At 31.0% G+C, this 21,071-nt stretch overlaps 1 protein-coding gene across 4 annotated transcripts in view; it reads left to right on the top strand.

Moving 5' to 3' along the window:
- TECRL (trans-2,3-enoyl-CoA reductase like) overlaps positions 1-21,071 on the top strand; it is a 136,229-nt gene that overhangs the window by 66,050 nt on the left and 49,108 nt on the right. For all 4 annotated transcript variants that reach the window (XM_078002664.1, XM_078002666.1, XM_001110088.5 and 1 more), the window contains exons 3-5: positions 7,193-7,237; positions 13,030-13,133; positions 20,588-20,703. In XM_078002664.1, the coding sequence (XP_077858790.1) occupies positions 7,193-7,237; positions 13,030-13,133; positions 20,588-20,703 (265 nt within the window). The remainder of the gene's footprint in view (positions 1-7,192; positions 7,238-13,029; positions 13,134-20,587; positions 20,704-21,071) is intronic.

The following is a 21,071-nucleotide window of genomic DNA, read 5'->3' on the forward strand; positions in this document are numbered from 1 at the left end:
CAAATAATATTTTAGAGAGAATTATTAGTGTAAATAAGCAGAAAGGAGAGATGGTGATTATGAGAAGATATTTGAAATCTCTATTTTGGGCATAGTGCATTTCTTTGTGTAAGACTCTGGGAAAGAGTTGCAGAACAGAGAATCTTCAGATTTGAGTACATCAAGGACCTAAAGGGCAGAAAATTAAAGTGATATTCAAATCACCAACATTGGTAAGTAAGTAGTGGAGGAGAGGATGTTCTGTGCTAAAAAGATCAGTGATTTATGTGGAAAGAACATTAGAGATAGCAATAAGAATAAATAATATTAGATAGTAAAGTCTAGTGATATGCATTCCACAAGGAAAATTGAAAACAAATGTTTTTAAAGCAGTATTTAATAAGAAAAAGGACTCCTAATACTCTTTCTGACAATCATGTGAGTTTATTATGAAGTATAAATACCAGTTGAAGAAGAGGAAGAGAAGTTTTATATTATAGCAGAACAATGAAGGAATCTCTGGAGTGGAATTTGATGATTTAGAAGACAGGCCATGAGTACCCTAAAGCATCAGTCCCCAACCTTTTTGGCACCAGGGATCAGTTTCGTGGAAGGCAATTTCTCCACACACTGGAGGTGGTAGGGACTGGTTTCAGGGTGATTCAAGCACATTACATTTATTTTGCACTTTATTTCTATCATCATGATGTTGTAATACATAATGAAATAATTATGCAACTCACGAAAATGTAGAATCAGTGGCAGCCCTGAACTTGTTTTCCTAAAACTAAACAGTATCCTCTTGGGGTGATGGGAGATAGTGACCATCACGCATTAGATTCTCATAAGGAGCATGCAACCTAGATTCCTCTCATGCGCAGTTCACAATAGGGTAGGTGCTGCTATGAGAATCTAATGCTGCCACTGATCTGACAGGAGCCAGAGCTCAGATGGTAATGTGAGCAATGGGGAATGGCTGTTAACACCGATGAGACTTCGCTCACATGCCCACCACTCACCACCTGCTGTGCAGCCAGGTTCCTAACAGGCCATGGACCAGGACCGGTCTGTGGCCCAGGGGTTGGAGACCCCTGCCTTAAAGTATATTGGAAAATCTCATAAGGTATGACGAGGTGGACAATCAAGTCTGATTAGTGTTTCTGCAAAGTAAAATTGGGAGGAGTGTCACTGAGGTAAAGAATCCTCTGTGAGACTTGCACAGCAGATATTATCTAATGTAAATGGGGACATAGATATGATGACCAATCTTGCTTCTTCCTTAGATAATAGTGGGTAATTCAGTGAGCAAACTGGTTACAAATTTTAACCAGTGAGCATAAAGAAATAGTTTGGTTGCAATCTGTATGCCCCTATTCCTGCCCCACGTAATTCTTGCTTTGTGCTTTGTATCACAAATAACCAACTTGTTGCTTTATGCATCCTTCCTTCATCCTATGTTTTATTGTATAATTCAGAGTTTTTGTGCAACTTTAAAATTTTCCATTTCTAGAAGCCTGTCTTTGTTTTCCTATAGAAACTTTCTCTGCAGTTGCTGATTATATTGTGTTAGAGCATTCTATCTTTCTTATTTGAGTACTTGGTAATAGTAAACTCTTTAGCAGTTGCATTGTTTTTCAAGGTCAGCAAAATTATACACATTGATTGGTGCTGGTTTGAATGTTAAACACATTTAGTTGTTGAGGATGAGAGCAGAAACAGTTTTCTCATTTTTCAGATAGATAAACACTATCATACATCTCATTCTAAACCATTAAATGTCTCACTGGCATCCTTGGTTTCATTCTGGCTTGATCACTTAATTATGTAGGTAGCATTTACAAGACTGCAAAGAAATGGTTTACAGAGAATAAAATGGTCAATTTAATTCCAGTGAAGTACTATACTAAATGAATCATTTTTAACAAAATAAATCCAGCTAATTTAACTCTTAAATCAGTAGCCAGTAACTTTAGCACATCAAGGAAGAGTTTTGGCTAATATTTGATGTTTATTTCTTAAGAAGAAATACAAGAATTCATGTACCTGCCCCTTTTCTTAGATCTGTAGGCCTCCACTGTTTAGAAGGAGTATAACAATTCTAAAAAAATAAGATATTCAAAGTGATAATACAATTTACATAGGACATTCTCTCATGCCATGACACTTCCTATTTAGCATTCCATTCCCCAATTAATATTTCCTATTCCTTGATTTTGTTTTGTACATTCTACCTAAATTTTCAGGATGGTTTAAAGTCAAAGAATACTTCTCATTTTGTATATTATGGTTGTATATACTTTTTGTATAAGCACATACATTATTAGTAGCACTATAATCATATTGTATATAATCAAATTACAAGATATTCTGCTTTTTTATATAGAATTATCCACATGCATGGCAGAATTTTACTCAATATTGTTTTATTTATCTCATCCCTTTCTCTTGAAATCAATTTCTTTTTCTCAAATTGGTCCTTTAGATGTTAATCTAATGATAGAAAGAAGTGTTCTATTGACAGTAAGACTTGTTAGTCTAATTAAACTTGTCCTTATTTTACATTTTATTTCAATAGTGTTTTATTTAAAAGCTATTTGGCCAATATCTTATATTGCTCTTTAGAACTCTTCTATTAGTTTAATTGCCATTTATTTGTTGGTAATATTTATGACATTTTTTATTTTTTAATCTGTCTTTTAAAAATATTTTTCTATTATTGTTTCAAACATTTTAATAATTATACACTTACATCTGGTTTTCATTAAATATATATTCAGTATATATGTCTTGTCATCATACATGTCTTTAATTATATGTATCAATATATGAATATGTATACATTTTATTTTATATATATGTATATAGTTATTTATAGTAATTCTTCAATATTTATCTTGATATATTTTGCCAGTGTTGGAAAACTCTCAGCCATCATATCATTCAATATATAGATTTTTTACTTTTCTTTAACTTTTTTATTCTCACATGTCATTTTCACATATATTAGAATGATGTACTTTTTCATTGTTCATCATGTATATATCATACACCTTTCCTATTTCACATGTTTATCTCTCTTTGCTTTAGTTGGGATATTTTCTTCCAACTTCCAGTTCACTATTTTTCTCTCTACCATGAGATGATATCTCATAAACCCATTTACTATACTTTACAGTTCCAAAATGTCTGTGTTTCTTTCTATAGTTTCCAGATTTCCAGACAAATAATTCTGTGTTGTATTTTATGTTAATATCAATCATAGTTATTCTTAATTGTGTATGAAAACTTTATCTGAATTGTTGGTGAAACTCTGTAATACCTTTTAATTTCCCCCTGGTTTTTCATCATGTCTTTTCTTCTAGCACTCTTCGTTACATTTTATTGAGGTCTGGTATTATATATGAAAAAAATTAGAGGTAATTATAGGGTCTGAATAAAGAAGTGATCTCCTTCCAGAGAATATTTACATTTGCCTCTGCCAGCAGTAAGGCTGGACTTTGGAGGTTACAGATCACTTTAATTCAAACAGGGATGGAGATGACTCAAAATTGGACTTAATTTCCTTTAAGAATTGATTGATTTCTGATTCATCCTTATTTAAGGGTAATGATTAAAATTGTGAACTTTAACCAGAGTTTTTCTTTGTGCATAAAGTTTGATTTTTGTCCCATTAGGCTCATAGGTGTGTGAAAAGCCCTGCTCAGCTTCCTCGCCTCTTAGCTCCTTCTTCCAATATAAACAGATAACCTTAGGGGAGTGGAGCTGTAGTTGCTGGACTTGGCTTTCTGAGCTTCCTCTGTCTCCCAGATCTTGGTTCCCTAATTATTTTTATTTTTCTTAACAACTCTGTGGAGATTTTGAAAAAATATTTTCTCATACTTTCTCAGTTGCTTGCAGCAGGAGGGATGGATGAAATGGAATATGTGGTTTGTCATTGCAATTAATGGACTTTTTCGCTTATTGTTGTCTATGCCTGTGAACATATATCATTTAATTTTGGTCCCTATTTCTTTTCATCTATCTTTCATATTTTCTTAATCCCTTTATCTTTCTGCTTTCTGAGTAGTTTCTTCAGGCTCATCCTTTCATTGACTAATTCTTCTGTTTGTTCTGCATGACTACACCATCATTCCATTACATTTTAATCATAAGGTACAAAAGGTTTTATTTCAATAAATTTTATTTGATCTTTTCTCAAAAAAGCCTGTAGGTTTTTTCAGTTCTAATATTTTTGATTCTTTTTTTTTTTTTAATCTTCCAGTCATCTTTAAGTGATTTAGGTGACTTTCTGTGAGATTCCATATTTCTGATGTTCTCTGGAGTTAATCTTATTATTTATCATGTCCCTGCACACTTTCTAAAGGTGAATTAGTTTTTATATGATTCTTAAAACTTAAATTGTAAGTTTATCTACTTGAGGGTTTTAAGTTGCGTTACCTAAACTGAATGGATGGTCCTGCAGTAGGGTATTTTTTCTAGGACCAGGTGTCCCAGAAGTATTATAGCTTCAGAACACCATTAGTGGCACACTACTAAAGTTTCAATGAGAGTATTCCAAAAACCTAACAATAATATTATAATATATACCTGAGCATCAAAACTTAATATGGCACCAGTGGCTGTTTACAAACCCTCAAGGGGTATATATTTTCTATCTTTGAACAGGCAGAGATTGACATATTTTACCTATATTGGAGGTGAATTTCTTTCTAATTATCTCTTTCAATTAAAGATGTTTATTTGTGCATAAGAATCACAAGTACTGGCCTAGGGCTTTATGTAGATTCCCAATGTGCAAGAAAACCAAAGAAATTGTGTGAACCCCAAAACTTACTGAATTATTTCTCAGATTCTTGATTATTTCCTGTCACTGGATTTTCCTTTTTTTGTCTTGGGATCTCTATGCATAAAAGTTATATTTTATCTAGGAATACTAGTTATATGCAGTGTCTATATTGCCAGAAACAAAATATGTTCATTCTTCAGGATGTGGTATTTGTTTAGAATAGAATTGTCATTCTTATTGTATTGACTGCATGCTTCAAATATAGTTAATAACAAATATAATTCTGTTTTTCTTGACAACTCAAATGTTTTCTCCCATTAATCACTTTATTTGGGGTGAAGATCAACTGTGGTCTAATATGAATTCAGTGGTATTCACCTTTATTATTTCTTTCTATGGGATAAAGTTTGGTGATTAATTAAACTTTTATTTGGGGTAGAGACAGAGTCTCATTATATTGCCCAGGCTGGTCTTGAACTCCAAGGGTCAAGTATTCTCCCAAAATGTTGGGATTACAGGTGTGAACCATCATGCTCAACTGATTAATTAAAATTTATCATTAATGAACATCTTTTTTACTTCAGATATATTTTACTCCTATTATAATTTTAACACCACCCTACAGGTTATCAACATTTGAACTTTTGATCAATATTGAATTAAATTTCCACATGAGCAATGACCATATATATTCTGTCAATCATTAAGTATCCTTAAGAGGTCGTTAATGTTCAGTTCCAAACAAGAGCTTTGTAAGGTCTTAAAATTACAAGAGATGACATTTAATTCATTTTAGTGCTCGTATTTCAGAAAATAAACTGGCAGGTTTTATTTCCGTAAATCTGTTAAGACTTCCAGACACTTCACAGTGGTTTGAACATTGTTGCATTCAATGCATAATCAGGTGTTGCTAAGCAGCACACTATAACTTTATTATTTTAGGTAGCATATAAACATATTTTGTTTACTTTAACCCATGAAAGGTGTTTCTCTGATTTTTTCCTCATATTTAGTTTCTCCTTTTTCTCTTTACTCAACAGTATAGTAAAATAGTAAAGTAGAGCCCTCAGTTTTCCCTTATAAAATAGAATAATAATTTTATGTATCCTTCTGTGGGCTTTAAACATTTATTGTACTATATTCAATCTTTCAAATATTTGTTATTTAAAAAGTACTAATAATTGAGCATATTAGTTTGACTTCATATCATGGCTATATTTGGGGTATTTATTATTATTGTAAATGCATTGAAAAGTTGTAATCAAAGCAATATAGTTTTTAACCAAATAAAATTATTTGGCTATGGAAAGTCATGGAATTTTATGTTTTGATTTATTAGCTTTAAGAAAATAACATATTTTCTAGATAGTTAAATTTATTTCAGTGTATGCATTTACAATACCCACTCATAATAGACTTTAGAAGGTAAAAGATACAATATATTCTTAAAATTACCCACATTTATTTTTCATCTGACCTTCCTCTTTTCTTTCACCTAGTAATATATTACCTACTAATAGAGGCTCTGTCCATGGTTTCTCATTTCCATGAAGTACATTTATGCCTTTCTAGTCCTGAGTCATCTCTGCTTTCTCCCATGAATGTATTGGAAAAAAAAAAAAAAAAAAGAAGATAATTGTGGAAAATTCCTTTAAAAATACTCTTTTTAAAAATGTATTATATATGTGGTAAATTCGTTTAAAATTTAATCTCAAAGTTAAGAAGTAAACTTTTAATGGAGACTTTAAAATGATGGTATAGAATTTATTTTAAGATAAAGTTATATTCTGATAATTGTGAATCAACTCTTCATTATGGCAGTGTATAATAAAGATGATTTGATTTTTCTATAGAGATAGAATTCTTTAGTGTTCTCTTTATTCCTAATGGTAGTGTAAAGAGAAAATTTCAAGTGATGTTTCTGCTATGACCAATAAACTCATAATATTAAAAGTCAATGACACATGTAATTCTGATAGACATCTTAGTATTTACTCTTGATAGAGAAAATAACCCAATTTTAGGTGCAAATATTAGACAAATTTTAAATGAGATTAAAGTCCCCAATTTTAAATGAAATATGTTCAAACTTTTTATTGATGAAAAACTTACATAGACTGAAGTGCACAATTCATAGGTCGTACTACTTGATGTATGTCCAAAACCTGAACACACCTATGTAACAAGTCCCAAGATCAAAAAGCAAAAATTTACCACTTTTAAAGCTTTCTTCGTGCTTTCTCTCAGTCACTATCCATCATTGTTAGTCAGCACCCTATAAAAGATAACCACTATTTCTATTTCTGACACTAGATAACTTATTTTATTTACTTCCTGGATCTAAATTGTCTTCCTATGGAAACGGTTAGTTTTATAAGTGATAGTTACACTTTTTCTGACAATTAAATGTTATTTCTCATTGAATAGGTCCAAAGTGGTACCCTTCTCGAGTTGGTTTGCAGCTAGAATGTGGTAAGCAGCATTTTTTTACTGATGTGTTTGTTTAATTTAGAATCCTTTTTCTATTTTCAAAAGCTGACATTCACTTACCACTTAGTAAATATATAAATATTAGTATTATTTAATTGATTCTCTCAACAAACTAGAGCTCCACTTTTATAAATGAATAATTTAGTCTCAAAGAGGTATTTTTTACATATTCACTGTCCGTGAGTTTTAGAAGCAGATTCCGAAACTAAAATATTTTTGTCTGTGAAGCTTTAACTGGTCACCTTCTCATTCTACTGCCCCACAACATATTTTTAAGGTTAATGCTTTTTTTTTTTTCATTTTTTTCTTCTTCTTTTTTCTGTTATAAAGCAGAATAAGTGACATAAGGAACAAAACTAATGAATTTGGAGAAGAAACGTTATGCCCACTGTTAAACCTCAAGTTTCTCAGATTTTTAAACTCTATGATCTCAAGAAATTTATCAATAAATGCACTTAAAAATGGCTCCTACCAATAATTACTGCTACTGACACTACATCGACTTTATTTTAAAACTGGAATTTTAAATTTTAATGAAAGCTGTGGGGAGCATGTACTTTTTTCAGGATAGAGTGCTGATACTTAGTAAAAGCCTTTAATAGTAAATCTGTAGGAGGTACCTCTTAAGGAATTTCGATCTCTCAATTTTTCGTAAATGATGAGTTGATTTTTTGTTTCTATTGTTTTTCCTAATATTTAGATTGTCCTCTCTCAGGTATTACATGCACTTAAAGACAAATGATTATTTTGTTGAGTCTCTCAAAACTGTTATGAGTGTTTTCATTGCTGTCTTAAACATTTAATCTTTCTCTGAGACCTGTGTGTTCAAAACAAACAACTATGCAAGATTTCTAGAAGCCACACTTTTTTGATTCTCTCAAATTTATTTTTGCTCAAATGTTCAAGACAAATTCCCAACTACCTAGAGTTTAAGAAAAAAAAAACATTATTGTCTCTTTTTTTTTTTTTTTTTTTTTTTTGCTGCCTTCATAGGGCCTAGCACATTTCAGCACATGAATGCCTTTCAATACATGGATGTTGACATATACAAAACGAATTGATTCTTACCCAAAGAAGCCTCAAAAAATGTCACACACAACATTGTCAAATGTAACTTCCATTTGAAGGACACTATAAAAGACTGATAAATTTCTGTTAGTTCAGTGTTCTGGTGAATATGACATATTCCTTTTCTCCCAAATTTATTTACCTAGTTGAGTGTACCAGGGTGGGATATGAGATGAGTAAAATGTAGTTGTCTAAGTGTCCTTAAAAAGGAATGTAATAATGTATTTGAAAAAAGAATCAATTGATTTAGTGTGATATGGTGCAAAGAAATCAAAATCCAAAGCTCACTTGGATTAATTCAGATTTTTACATTTGATTGACTCTCTCATAGTTACTTGCCTACAGGGTCTTCTTTTATGTTGCAGAACTTAAAAAACACTTAAATCATTTTTAAAGTGTTAAGAGTTCATATGTTTATAATGCATATGATGATTGGCACAGGCTAGTTGCTCCATCAGTCTTAGTCATAACTATTAATATTAAGAAGAAAAAAAAGACAATACAAAAAAAGCAAGGTCTTAATATTTATACATGTTTGCTCACAAAATATACTTACTAGAATCATGGATCTTATATGAATATTAGAAACTTCTATAGTTTCCTCACAAAAAAGAAATCTTTAAAACACAAATAAAATAACAAGCATTGTTTTTCATGGGTAAAATTTTAACCAATTCTTCAGCTCTGTGTCTCTGCTGAGCTGTGCTATATTTAGCTGAACTTGGCTAGGTTCATGCATGCAGCTGCAGTGAGCTCCTGGGCTGTTAGGGAATGATTGGTCTACAATAACCACAACTTTCATGAAATTCCCTTTGTTCTATGTGGTCTCTCACCTCTCAGCAAAATAGTTTGGACTTACTCACAAGCTGGGAGTAGAGGTATAAAAATGAGCAGAGATACTAAAGAATTGTTGAAGCCCAGGTTTGGAACTAGTAAATGACCGTTTGTCCCACAAGTCACTAGTTAGCCCATATTCAAGGAGTGGGAATATAAGGACAGCTATCACTGAGAAGAACTACAAGGTCATACTGTATATGGTGTAGATATGGTGAAGAATTTCAGCTATTTTTACAATAAATCTGTCATATAATCTGGTAAGTAAAATGTTTTGTATCTTCCTACTTTTATTCATATGCTTTATAATGTCCTGGAAGGACTGGGTAAAATTTCTAATGTTTAAAATCATTGGATTTCTACATAGAAAATATAGATTTTTTTCCATCACTGTTTCCAAGCAATACATTAAAGCTCCATCCACATCCTTTATACAATAGTCTTGACAAACCACTAGGTTTGTGGTTGGTTGTGTACCCCAGTTCCAGGCCCATACTTGGGAGGGACTATCGAAAGACTGGGTTGTGCTTGTGTTAATTTGGTCAGGAAATTCAGGGCCCTTAAGTGACTGAAGCATGATCTAGAAAAATACGTCATGGGATCTAGTTAGGCATGTCCTGTCCTCTTGGCCCCACACATTCCTCTCCCTTTGATAAAGGACGTAATCATGGAAAGCCAAGGACAATGGTCCCTTTTTCTTGAGTCTGAGTGCTATGATTAATGATACATCTAGATTCCATCAAGTCGTTTTTTCAAAATCTCATATTGATGGGACTACATTTTAAAAATAGAATGCCAATCTCTGTTCTTTGAAGTTGGCAAGGATGATAGACGGGTAGAAACTAACCCCTTTTCTAAGTGTGCTAATAGACATAATTGGAAATATATTTTCAGCACACTTTCAAGTGATACAAAGCCAGTTGAATTTTTTGTCCATATTAACATTTTCTTGTTCTTATACATAATTGTCAGAATAGTACTGACAATTTTGATATCAAAGTCTTCACTTTGATCCATATTGCAAAAATTTTCTATCACTATGTAACAAATTTGCACAAATTTAGCAGTCTAAAAAATCTATCATTTATTAGATTGAAGCCACATTATGGCTTGATTCTCTGATTAGGATATTATAAGACTGGAATGAGAGTGTTGACTGTACTGAATTCTCATGTGAAGACTCTTGACAAAAAGCCACTTCCATCTTCTTTTGTGTTATTGGAAGAGTTTGTGTTGAAAATGCTTGTTCCCCGGTGCCACAAAGAAATAGCACTCGAACATAAATTTAATTCTTTCAGCAAGGCAATTTTTACTTTCTGCAGAAAGGGTGCTCGTGATAGATGGAATAATGGCAAGAGCACCTTTTTGCATTTTATGTTTGTTTGTTTGTTTGGTCTTTGCAGTTGCATGAGAGAAGTTCCTGTGTTCTTGCTGGCTGTCACTTCCTAGAGACTGCTGTCTTTTCTCAAAGGCCACCTGTACCCTTGACATTGACCTTCTCCATCTTCAAGCCAGCAATAGCACAGTGAATCTTCCCAATGCACTGAATCTCTGAATTCCTCTGTCTCTGATTTCTGCACACAGATTGTAAAAATTCATGAAATAAATCAGGACTACCTAGATAATCTCATTTTTAAAAACCATGCAATATAATTTAATCAACAGAGTAACAGCCTATCATATGTAGAACTTCAGAGATTATACAGGGAACAGAAATCCTGAGAATTATCTAAGAAATCTGCCTACCACACATGTGTTCTTAGGCAAACACAGGACTACGTTCACATTTTCAAAGCAATACAAAATTATCTTTATATGTAATTGCATATATATATATGTATTTTATAAATAGTAATCAATTTAAATGAAATTTCTAAAATATAACTATAAAATGGTTTTCAATAAAGCACCCAAAGAACCATATACATTAATATGACCACCTAAATTATCTGGCTGTTAAAAGTGAATTTATCAAATTTCTGCCTTCAAATGTAACATACGATAATTATATATTTTCCTTTCCTTTTAAAAGTCCTTTAATTATAAACGTAAGTAAATATCTTGGATTCTGAAAGATCATCTAATGGTAGATGCAAATTAATATTTTCTTATTTATTTCAAAAATAGAGACTGGAATGATGCCTTTTAATGATGTAGATAATATAAATCACAAATTACATATGTTAAGTATAACAATAATAATAATAACAATAATAGGATTATATTTGAGAGATTAATTCATTTTGGTGTATGAGCTCTAGTCTACTCACTTTTCTTCCTGCTTGGTATACATTTCTTTAAATAAAACAAAATATATTTATATCTTATCTTATTAAATAATATTTAAGTTTTTTTGAATATTTTCTTATAAATAGTGCTTAAAAATATATTTTTGTACTATCTTCCCATATACAAATTCCAGACTTGTCTGGTGGTTATTTTTAAGAATGCAGTCAATTATGTTTATTTTACATCTATCTTATGAGTAGCTCCTTTCAGTAATCTTTGCTATATCTTTGTCTTACTATGTCTAAAGCCTGTAATACTGGAAACCTTAGTGTGTTTTCATTCCTTTCTTTCCAGCTTCATTCATGTCCCTACAAAGGACATGAACTCATTCCTTTCTTTCCATGCTGAATATACAAACAATTTCATCAAGCCCCATGGTTTTAAATATTAATGACTTTCAAATATCTATACACACTTCTACCCTGCTGCCTATTTGTTGATTCTTTCTTGAATGTCTAAAAGATACCACACACTTAAAATACCTTAAAGACTCTTAATTTTTACCCTCATATCTTGCTTTTGCTGTAGTCTTCTTCATGTCAGTTAATGACCATTACAATACACTTAAGTACTTGGGCCAAAAATCTAACTGTCTTTACCTCACTGAATCCTCTCTTCTCAATCAGTTGATTAAGAAGTTGAATCCAGACTATGTTCAAAATATATTTACAATTGATACATTTTAACATTTTCACCAATACTACCTTAATCCCAACAAAAGATCAGCTCCAGCTGGATTAAGTTTGAATGTCTCCTAAATAATCACCTCGCTTCCCTTCTTTCTACTTTTCACACAGCATCCAGAATATATTTTAAAAAGATAAATTATGCCATTCTCCTGGTGTTTTGGAGGGACCATTCATCTATCCACCTCTAATTTATACTATTATAAAATCATTTAGAAATAAGTTGAGATGTCGTTGTACTAACACTCAAAATTATACTTTTTGTTGTTTTGTTTTGTTTTCATTTTGAGGCAGGGTCTCACTTTGTCGCCCAGACTGGAGTGCAGTGAAGCGATCACAGTTCACTGCAGCCTTGACCTCCCTGGCTCAAGCAATCCTTCCACTTCAGTCGCCTGAATTGCTGGGTCTACAGGCACACAGCACCAAGGCTGGCTAATTTTTTTCTTTTTTTTTTTTGTAGAGACAGGGTTTTGCCATGTCACCAAGATGGCTGGAACTCCTGGGCTCAAGCGATCTGCTCACCTCAGCTCGACAAAATGTTGAGATTACCGATGGGAGCCTTCACACCCATCCTAAAATTATACTTTAAAAAAATCCTGTATGTTATTTGTTTAGGCCCTAATATGACATGTTCTCAGAAATAATAAGATAGTAACTAATGGTAGTCTAAATTTTGGTTAGATGATATTGGGAAACCACTGTGCATTTGATAAGTTGCTAGATATATGTTATAAAATGGCATTGTTCACATTTTGTTTTACTTCAAAGATTTATTTTACATTGTAATTTCCATATTAAATTAATTGTTAGCTTTTACTGATTTTACATTAAGAAATTATTTATCATTATGCTAAGAAATTGTATTAAAGTAACATTTTCTTGTTGTTTTTATTTTAGGTGGGCCTTTTTTGAAGGACTACATTACCATTCAAAGTATTGCAGCTTCCTCCATTGTCACACTGTATGCTACAGATCTAGGTCAACAAGTCAGCTGGACCACAGTAAGTGTCAATTTGAAATGTAACATACATGCTTCACATTTTGCTCTAAGTAATTCATTGACAGACTATTTCTATCAAATAAACTCATAGCGAAACAAAATGTACTGAATGGTATTTTAAATTTTCTATTCTTACTATGACCAGTGGCCAAAGGTCTACTCAAGTATTGGAGCAATAGAAAACCACAGTTTTGAAAAACAAAGATGAATTCTGTTTTTGTTGTTGTTGTTGTTGTTGTTGTTTTAAGTGTCAATCCACTCTATGACTGGGAGCTTCAACTTTGTTACCAAAATACCAGGAGTTCGGTCTAGGTCCTGCTGCTAACTGCACAGAAAGCCAATGACAGTGATGACAAGTACTGCCAAGGAAGAAGGCTTAATTTGGATGCTGCAACAGAGGAGCTAGGAACTCAGTCTCAAATCCATCTGCCTGACTAAAACTAGGGATTTATACAGCAGTGAAGAAATGTAACAATGTGTAAGAAAACAGGTACTAGGGAGGGACAAGGAGGCATCTGGTGGGGTGATGTGATGAGTTTCAGTTCTTTGATACTCTTTTGAGAGGGCTGAAGGTTCTTTCCTGAGGAATGAACTTAGGTAGAACAGATACAAGTTTCAAACTTTAACAGTAATAAGGGCCAATTTCTACATTTATCCAAAAAGAACTGTCTATGGGACTATTGGGCTAGTTTCATCTGCTCTGCCTATGCTTTGTTATTTACATGGTATCTCTTTACCTTTTCCTTCTAGTAATCTAGGGACATCACAGACTCTTTTGACACTGGAGAGAAGAGTATAGAATATACAGTTAAAAAGGAGATTCTCAGTCAGAGAAACAAACTTTTGGCAACTGACTATGAAAAAGTAAACTTCTTTCAGCCTGTGAAAATGTTCTTTTGGCTGTTTTTGGAGGAAAATAGCAGGTGTTAAAATTATGATATTTGAAAATGGCATTAGAAGAATGAGGACTACATTGAAAATACATGGAGGGTTAAGAGGCAGTGAAAATACTTGCTACTAGTGCACAGTATTGAAACACTCATGGGTAATAGAATACATCAATGGAATAGCTTCAACAGCAAAAGGAAATGTTAATATGATATTTAGTAACAGAGGCAGTGAGAGAATTAATAAATAGTTTTGATATACAAAGAATAGTGAGCTCCTTTTCTTTCAATTACATTAAACTTCTGTTATTTGTATTATTTAAACTATGAAAGTTTTTCTTTGCAGTTACATTCCACTCCATATCTGTGATTACCTTTAATCTTTTTCTATTCAAAATGACTTTTATTTTTGCCACAATTAACAATTGACATTACCATTCATAGTGATTTGCGCTGTTTCTTTACAATTAAACAACGATTTTTGTAAGTATTACGAAGGTATGACAATTTATACATTAATATTTAATTGTTAATTTTAATCTAACACAAATTTAATTTTAAATTTATTAATTAAAATATTGCTACATCTGTTAATATTGTCTAACAATCATTCCTTTTAAGATATATTTTCTGTGTAATTAATTAGTTCTATTTTATGTTTTCACTAAATTGTTGATTTATTTTCCAAAGTATATTGAACTTTTGAGTACTAATTTGTACCACTAAAGATTGAGTTTAGAATCTTATGAATTCTTGTGAAGCATATTTTAATGTTTAGAAAACAACCTATAGAAGATGCATGCATTTGCAAATAAAGTTTTAATACTGTACTTAAATGTAATGTCTACAGACCTTTGCTTAAAGAGATTTTAGAAAAGAGTGTTTGGTCTTCAAAGGTTAAAATATTCACAGGGTCTTTGTCCACATTTATGACAAAAAGGGAACTCTGTTTACAGAAATTGTGTCAGGGTGAGCAGCATTAAACCATTAAATCATTAGAAATTTCAACTTCATCACTTGCATGAGCACTGAGAAGAAAACACACTAAAGTGGAATTATTTGGCAATTGTACTAGAAAATTATAGTTTATTTGAGAGGAAAATCATTTATGTGACAAAGAGAACTCTGCAAATAGGCTAGATATTTTTAAATCAATCCCATGGATCACACATTCTTTCGCTCCAAATGAGTCAGCTCTGTTAAATGCTAAAAATATACACATTACATTGCAATTACACCCATTTTGTATCCACTAAACTATACAACAAAAGTAATGTTTTACCACATATGACTTTCTTGTACATTGAAAAATATGAAAATCTGTTCCTATAATAAAACATTTCATAGATTTTTGGGGAAATAATCTATTTAATTTAACAAGGTTAAAATTAAGATGTTAATATTTTTCTCCAACCAACAGTGTGTTACAAAATATTGAGAAAAATCCTGCCTCATTTAACTTACTAAAAACTTTAAGATAAAGGATTAATATGATAATACAACAATTCTAATTATATGAATACTGTTGATTAATTCAAGTTTTGCAGTTTTCACCATTTTTGTATTAATTCATGTGTGTATGTGTTAACGTGTAATTCTATGCAATTTATCCCTTGTATAAGGTCATGTATCTAACACCAATGTCAAGATAGAGAATTGCTTCATCCTTAAGAAGGAACTTCTTCATGTTATCTTTGCATACTTACACATACTTTTTCCTATCCTGAAGTAACCACTGACATGTTCTTCATCTCCCTCTTTTTGTCATATGGAAAATGCTCTATAAAATGATTTAAACAATATTTTGAGATTGATGTTTATTTTTCTGTAAGCATAGTGTCCTTGAAATCCATCCTGATTTTTGTTTGTATCGATAATTGGTTCTTTTACATTGGTGAGTAGTATTCAGTTATATGGATGTAATGGGCTTTGTTTAATCATTTACTCTTTGAATTACATTTGGGTGTTTTTTAGTATTTTGCTATTGCAAATAAACCTGCAATGAATATTAGAGGTATTTGTATGAACTTTTAAAAAATTTATCTGGGACACAGTGTTGAGTTTTGAGAATTCTTCATATAATTTAGAAACGACTCCTTGTATATGTGGTTTGGAAATATTTTCTCTTATTCTTTAGCTTGTCTTTTCATCATCTTAACAGAACTTTTCACTGAAAGAATTGTTTTCTATTTTAATGCAGTCTAATTTAGCAAGGTTTTCTTTTAAAGATTATACTTTTGCTTTCATATATAAGAATCCTTCAACTAGTTCTATGTCCTGGAGTTTCTCTCCTGTGTTTTCTTATGAGTTTAATAGTTTTATGTTTTACACTTTAATGATAGTCTATTTGTATTGTAAATTCCACATTTTAAATCTCTAAATCTAATTTTCTTCAATTTGTCTTATGTGTTCTATAACCCTTTTTTGTCTTTTTTTCTCACCGTATTTTGAATTGTCATGCTCTCTTTTCTATTACCTTTGTGTTATTTTGGTATTTATGTCTTCTATTTTACTAATTCTAGGGGTTATCAAAGATATTACAGAGTGTAACCTTGAGATATTAAATGCTAATATACATTTTTATATTTGATTTTACTAATGTAAAAATATTTCATAAATATTGAATATAAAGTTGAATGACTTTATATTTGAGCTCCTCCTGACTCATTTTTCATGGTTTTGTTATAATATAATTTTCTATATACGTTATATGCAAAAACATTACTAAAATTTTATCTAACAAATACCTTATCCTTTAGACTTATCCTTTTTGCTGCAATTTAGTTATTTCTTCTAATGTTGAGCTTACATCTGGTATCCTTCTCCCTGAAAAACATCTTTAGTGTTTTATTGTAGTTCTGTCATTGATGAATTATCTCCATTCTTGTTTATCTTAACATGTCCTTATTAACTTTTATCGTTAAAGAACATTTTTACATAAAAATAAGTTTACGTTGGCAGTTCTCTTTTCTTAATTTTACAATATTTTATTGTTTTAATTTCTGAATTCCATTGTTTCTGTTGAAAAGTCAGCTTTACTCCTTTGAAAGTAATGTGTCTTTTCTAAACAATTCTTGTTTGGTTTTATTATCAGTAATTTGACTATGATATACACAATTATAATTATATTTTTATTTATCTTGCTTTAGTTTTATCTAAGCTGGTGGTTTAGTGTATTCATGCGCACAAACATACATGCATATAATTTGAAAAATTAGCTACCATTATCTATTCAAGTGTTGCTTGTCCATTATTCTCTTTAAATTCTTCTTTTAAATTTTATATTACATTTCATTATTTTTCTTTTCAAAGATTTTACATATCTGAAAATCTCAACCTTATCTTTCATTTATTTTAACACATAAAAGATAGTTTTTGTTAAAGTTTGTGTCTGATATTCCTGTCGTGCGCATCTTCAATATTTTTATTTTTGCTATTTCTCTTGGTTTTGCTCACAGTCTGTTTAGTGTTTGTATACCTGCATATTTCTAAATGCAGAAAATTTATGTGAAAAATTTTAATGATAACTGACATCTAGGTGATTTTTATCTTCTTTCAAAGATAAGTTAACATCTTCCAAATGAATGAATTGCATTATTGGATCCAAGTCATTTTGATCCAATCAATAATTGAAATGATTTTAGGGTGAGTTTTAGAATCTGTGGAGACAGTTTTATAGGCCACCTTCATCCTCTGGAGACGATGAACAACTGTTTTTGTTTTTTCATTCCCAGGCCCCATCAAAAATCTGTTCTTCTTATCAGGCTTATATGAGGCTTCATATGCAAGGTTCAATCTCCTCTCTGGATTCCCCATTTCAAAATTATTGACCTTCTAATTCCTCAATGATATTAAATCTCTGAAGACTGAAAAAAACTTTTTAAAATATTTTGATCAGTTTTTCTCACTGCACTCATTAGTATTTTGTGTTTGATTTATCTAGAATAGAAATCTCCATTATATGTTATTTATTTGACAAACCACAAAAAAACACTATCTTTATCTGGCATGATACTAATTTCAACAGTATTCCTTAAGTACAAAGTGTTATTGCTGTATTACAACTGATAAATGCTTCCAAAACTTTATGTAACACCCTTATCTTCAGGAGATTAAGGTTAAAACTACTTTATTTTGTTTTCAACAATTCTAAAATATACATTTTTTTAACTGCTGATAGCAATTTTAGAAAAGGAGATAGTAAATCCAAAAATGCCCTAATAATGATAGTACTATTTTTTTTCAAGATAAAATGAAATACATTAAGCACAATTTAAGCACATGGACTCTAACCAATTCACAATTGCAGCTTCATTTTTTTTTTAAGCAGAATATTACCTTTTTCAATTTATACATACATCACATTGAAGATTCCACTGAGGTTTCAAAGACTCCCAGTTTCCTTGCTTGCGTAGTACAAATAATGAATTTTGTATTCAAAACAAAAGATTAGTTTAACACAGTTAACTTTTTGAAAGAGAAAATATAAACAGGATTTGATAACGGAAATAAATTGAAATTTCAATATAGTGTTTATCTTCAAAATAAGAAAAAGGTGTATCTGCCTCTTTAGAATATAGAATCTTCAGTAGAATTTTGTATTATGGGGGGGTTTCTAGTCTTTGTAAGTTCTTGTGATGTACATGGTCTGTATATGCCTGCTTATCTGTTTAGTTGATTGTATTTGGTTTTGATTTTGTTTTACTTCCCCTTATTTAGTAGAAAAGACCAGTTCCATTTTCAGAAGACCATATTAATATTTGTCTGCTAGCCCTCGTTTTCCTCATCTGGAACTATTTTCTGATTACTTTCTAAGATTAATAAATCATCTTTTCTCCTTTCTTCTATTTGCACTGAAATATTTTTTTAATGCATTGTCTAAAATTTACTTATCATTCTCTAGTGCTTTCAGGACATATTATTCATAACTCTCCATATTGTAGCAGAAAAATATTCTTTATAAAATATTAATTCTTCTAAAACATATTTTATATACTAGTAGGCTCTCCTGAATTATTTTTGAGGGATGATTGAGATAAGATTATGGTTTAATTTCCTCTCATCCAAAGAAACTTCAGATCTGTGTTAGCATTTTTATTAAGTTAATAAAGAGTGATACTTGGTCCATGTTAACTATTGTTCACAACATTTTATATTCCTGATGTATTCTTAGAGAATTTGCTCAAATTTGACTTCACTAGATCAGTTGCTGTTGAAATAATTATTTTATAATTTTTATTGTACTAAAATAATTACCCTCTTCATTATTCCAGAGTTTTGGCATTCTGTCATTACACATTCACAAGTGGCAAACATTTTCTTTATATCTGAATAATGAGGCATTTTGTAAGCCATAAATTACTACAGTCTCTCCTATCAGATTGCTTTTTATAATGAATTGATCAGAAGTTGCATTGTTTTTACTTCTCTCACACAAATCTTTCTTGGCACATGAGAAAATATATATATTTCTAAAAGGCAGAATTGTAACTGAAGAAAACTCCACGTGTAAATTATTATTTATGTATTTGTGTGTAATTACATATATATATATAACCTTTAAATAATTACACACATATATGTATGTGAATATATATGAAACCATGCATATATATTATTCATTCCAACAATCTTCTCAACAGAGATGTGAACATGATTTCTAACCAATGTGCACAGCTAACTGCATTTTTGAGTAAAGGTGCAGAATTAAATTTTTTCTTAAAAAAGTGGTAGCAGATGAAGACAAAATAGTTAATGGCAGTCAACTTTATTATTGTTAAGTTGTATTTTTTTTTCCTCTTTGAACACTCCAAAGTAAATTACTTTCCCTACTCTGTCTAAATACTTCAGAGGAAATTTAACATGATTTTAGCACTAAAAAATCAAACATTTACCAAATTTAGACCAGTTAGCCAATTAATATTTTGCAATCACTTGGTCTTGTTTTCAATTACCTTTCCAAATATTGTTAGTGTCTCTCTATAGTACAAATACGGTTACCCCCACTCAGCTCAAGCACTCAAAAGTTAAATCTTTTAACCACACAACTAGACTAATTAGAATTAAAGTATAAAATTGCTAATAGAGAAGACTGAATTGTTTCCATTCAAAGTAGAGTCAAATCAATGAATTCAAGCTGACAGGCCCATGGAGGGTAAGGTAGTGAAGAAAAGAAAGAGAAAAAGAAAAAAGATACTTTAGCTCATTCAATTTATTGACAGGGACAGTTTATACAGAAGATTAAGTGTGTATTGGACTGGGAAACACACAGAAAAATACATTAATAATGGTTTGTTTATTAAAATAAAATCTCCTTTTTACTATAACTGAAGAAATAAACCAGTTTATTAGGTTCAATATTTATTTTTATTCTAAATTAACTATACATGTATTAGGCTTTCTCCCCGTGGTTCTTCCAAGGAAGTCGTTATTTGCAATATCACTAATCTAGTTAAAAAATAATTCACCTATTTCACCAATTTATGCAATAGGCCAATACTCATAGACACAAATGAACCTTAAAAACATCAATTTTTATTGTTTAATCTAAATCATGTTTTATCTTCAGGTATTTTTGGCTGAATACACAGGACCTCTGCTAATATACCTCCTCTTTTATTTGAGGATTCCATGTATATATGATGGAAAAGAGAGTGCTAGAAGATTACGCCACCCGGTGGTACAGTAAGTGACACACACACACACACACACACACACACACACCCATATAACATACACGTTAAGGAGGGGATGAACTAGTAAGCAGGTAAAATATTAGTAAAGATTGTTAGTAAATGCGATTAAAGTGGATACAATTTTATGGAAATATATTTTAGATAACCACAAATAGTGTATGTACAGCAGATTCCAGATTTGTAAACTAGAAACTATTAGATATACCTTTAAATAGAGGTACTTTATGTTAATAATGATCACAGCTGTCAAGAGAAATTGGGAAATTCAGAAATATAATTAAAAGAAGTTTACAATTATAAAATCGAGAGACCATGTATAGGATATAAAATATAAATGCTTCCCTAAAAATACATTTA

Source organism: Macaca mulatta, chromosome 5, assembly GCF_049350105.2.
Source record: "Macaca mulatta isolate MMU2019108-1 chromosome 5, T2T-MMU8v2.0, whole genome shotgun sequence".
Classification (NCBI taxonomy): Eukaryota; Metazoa; Chordata; class Mammalia; order Primates; family Cercopithecidae; genus Macaca; species Macaca mulatta.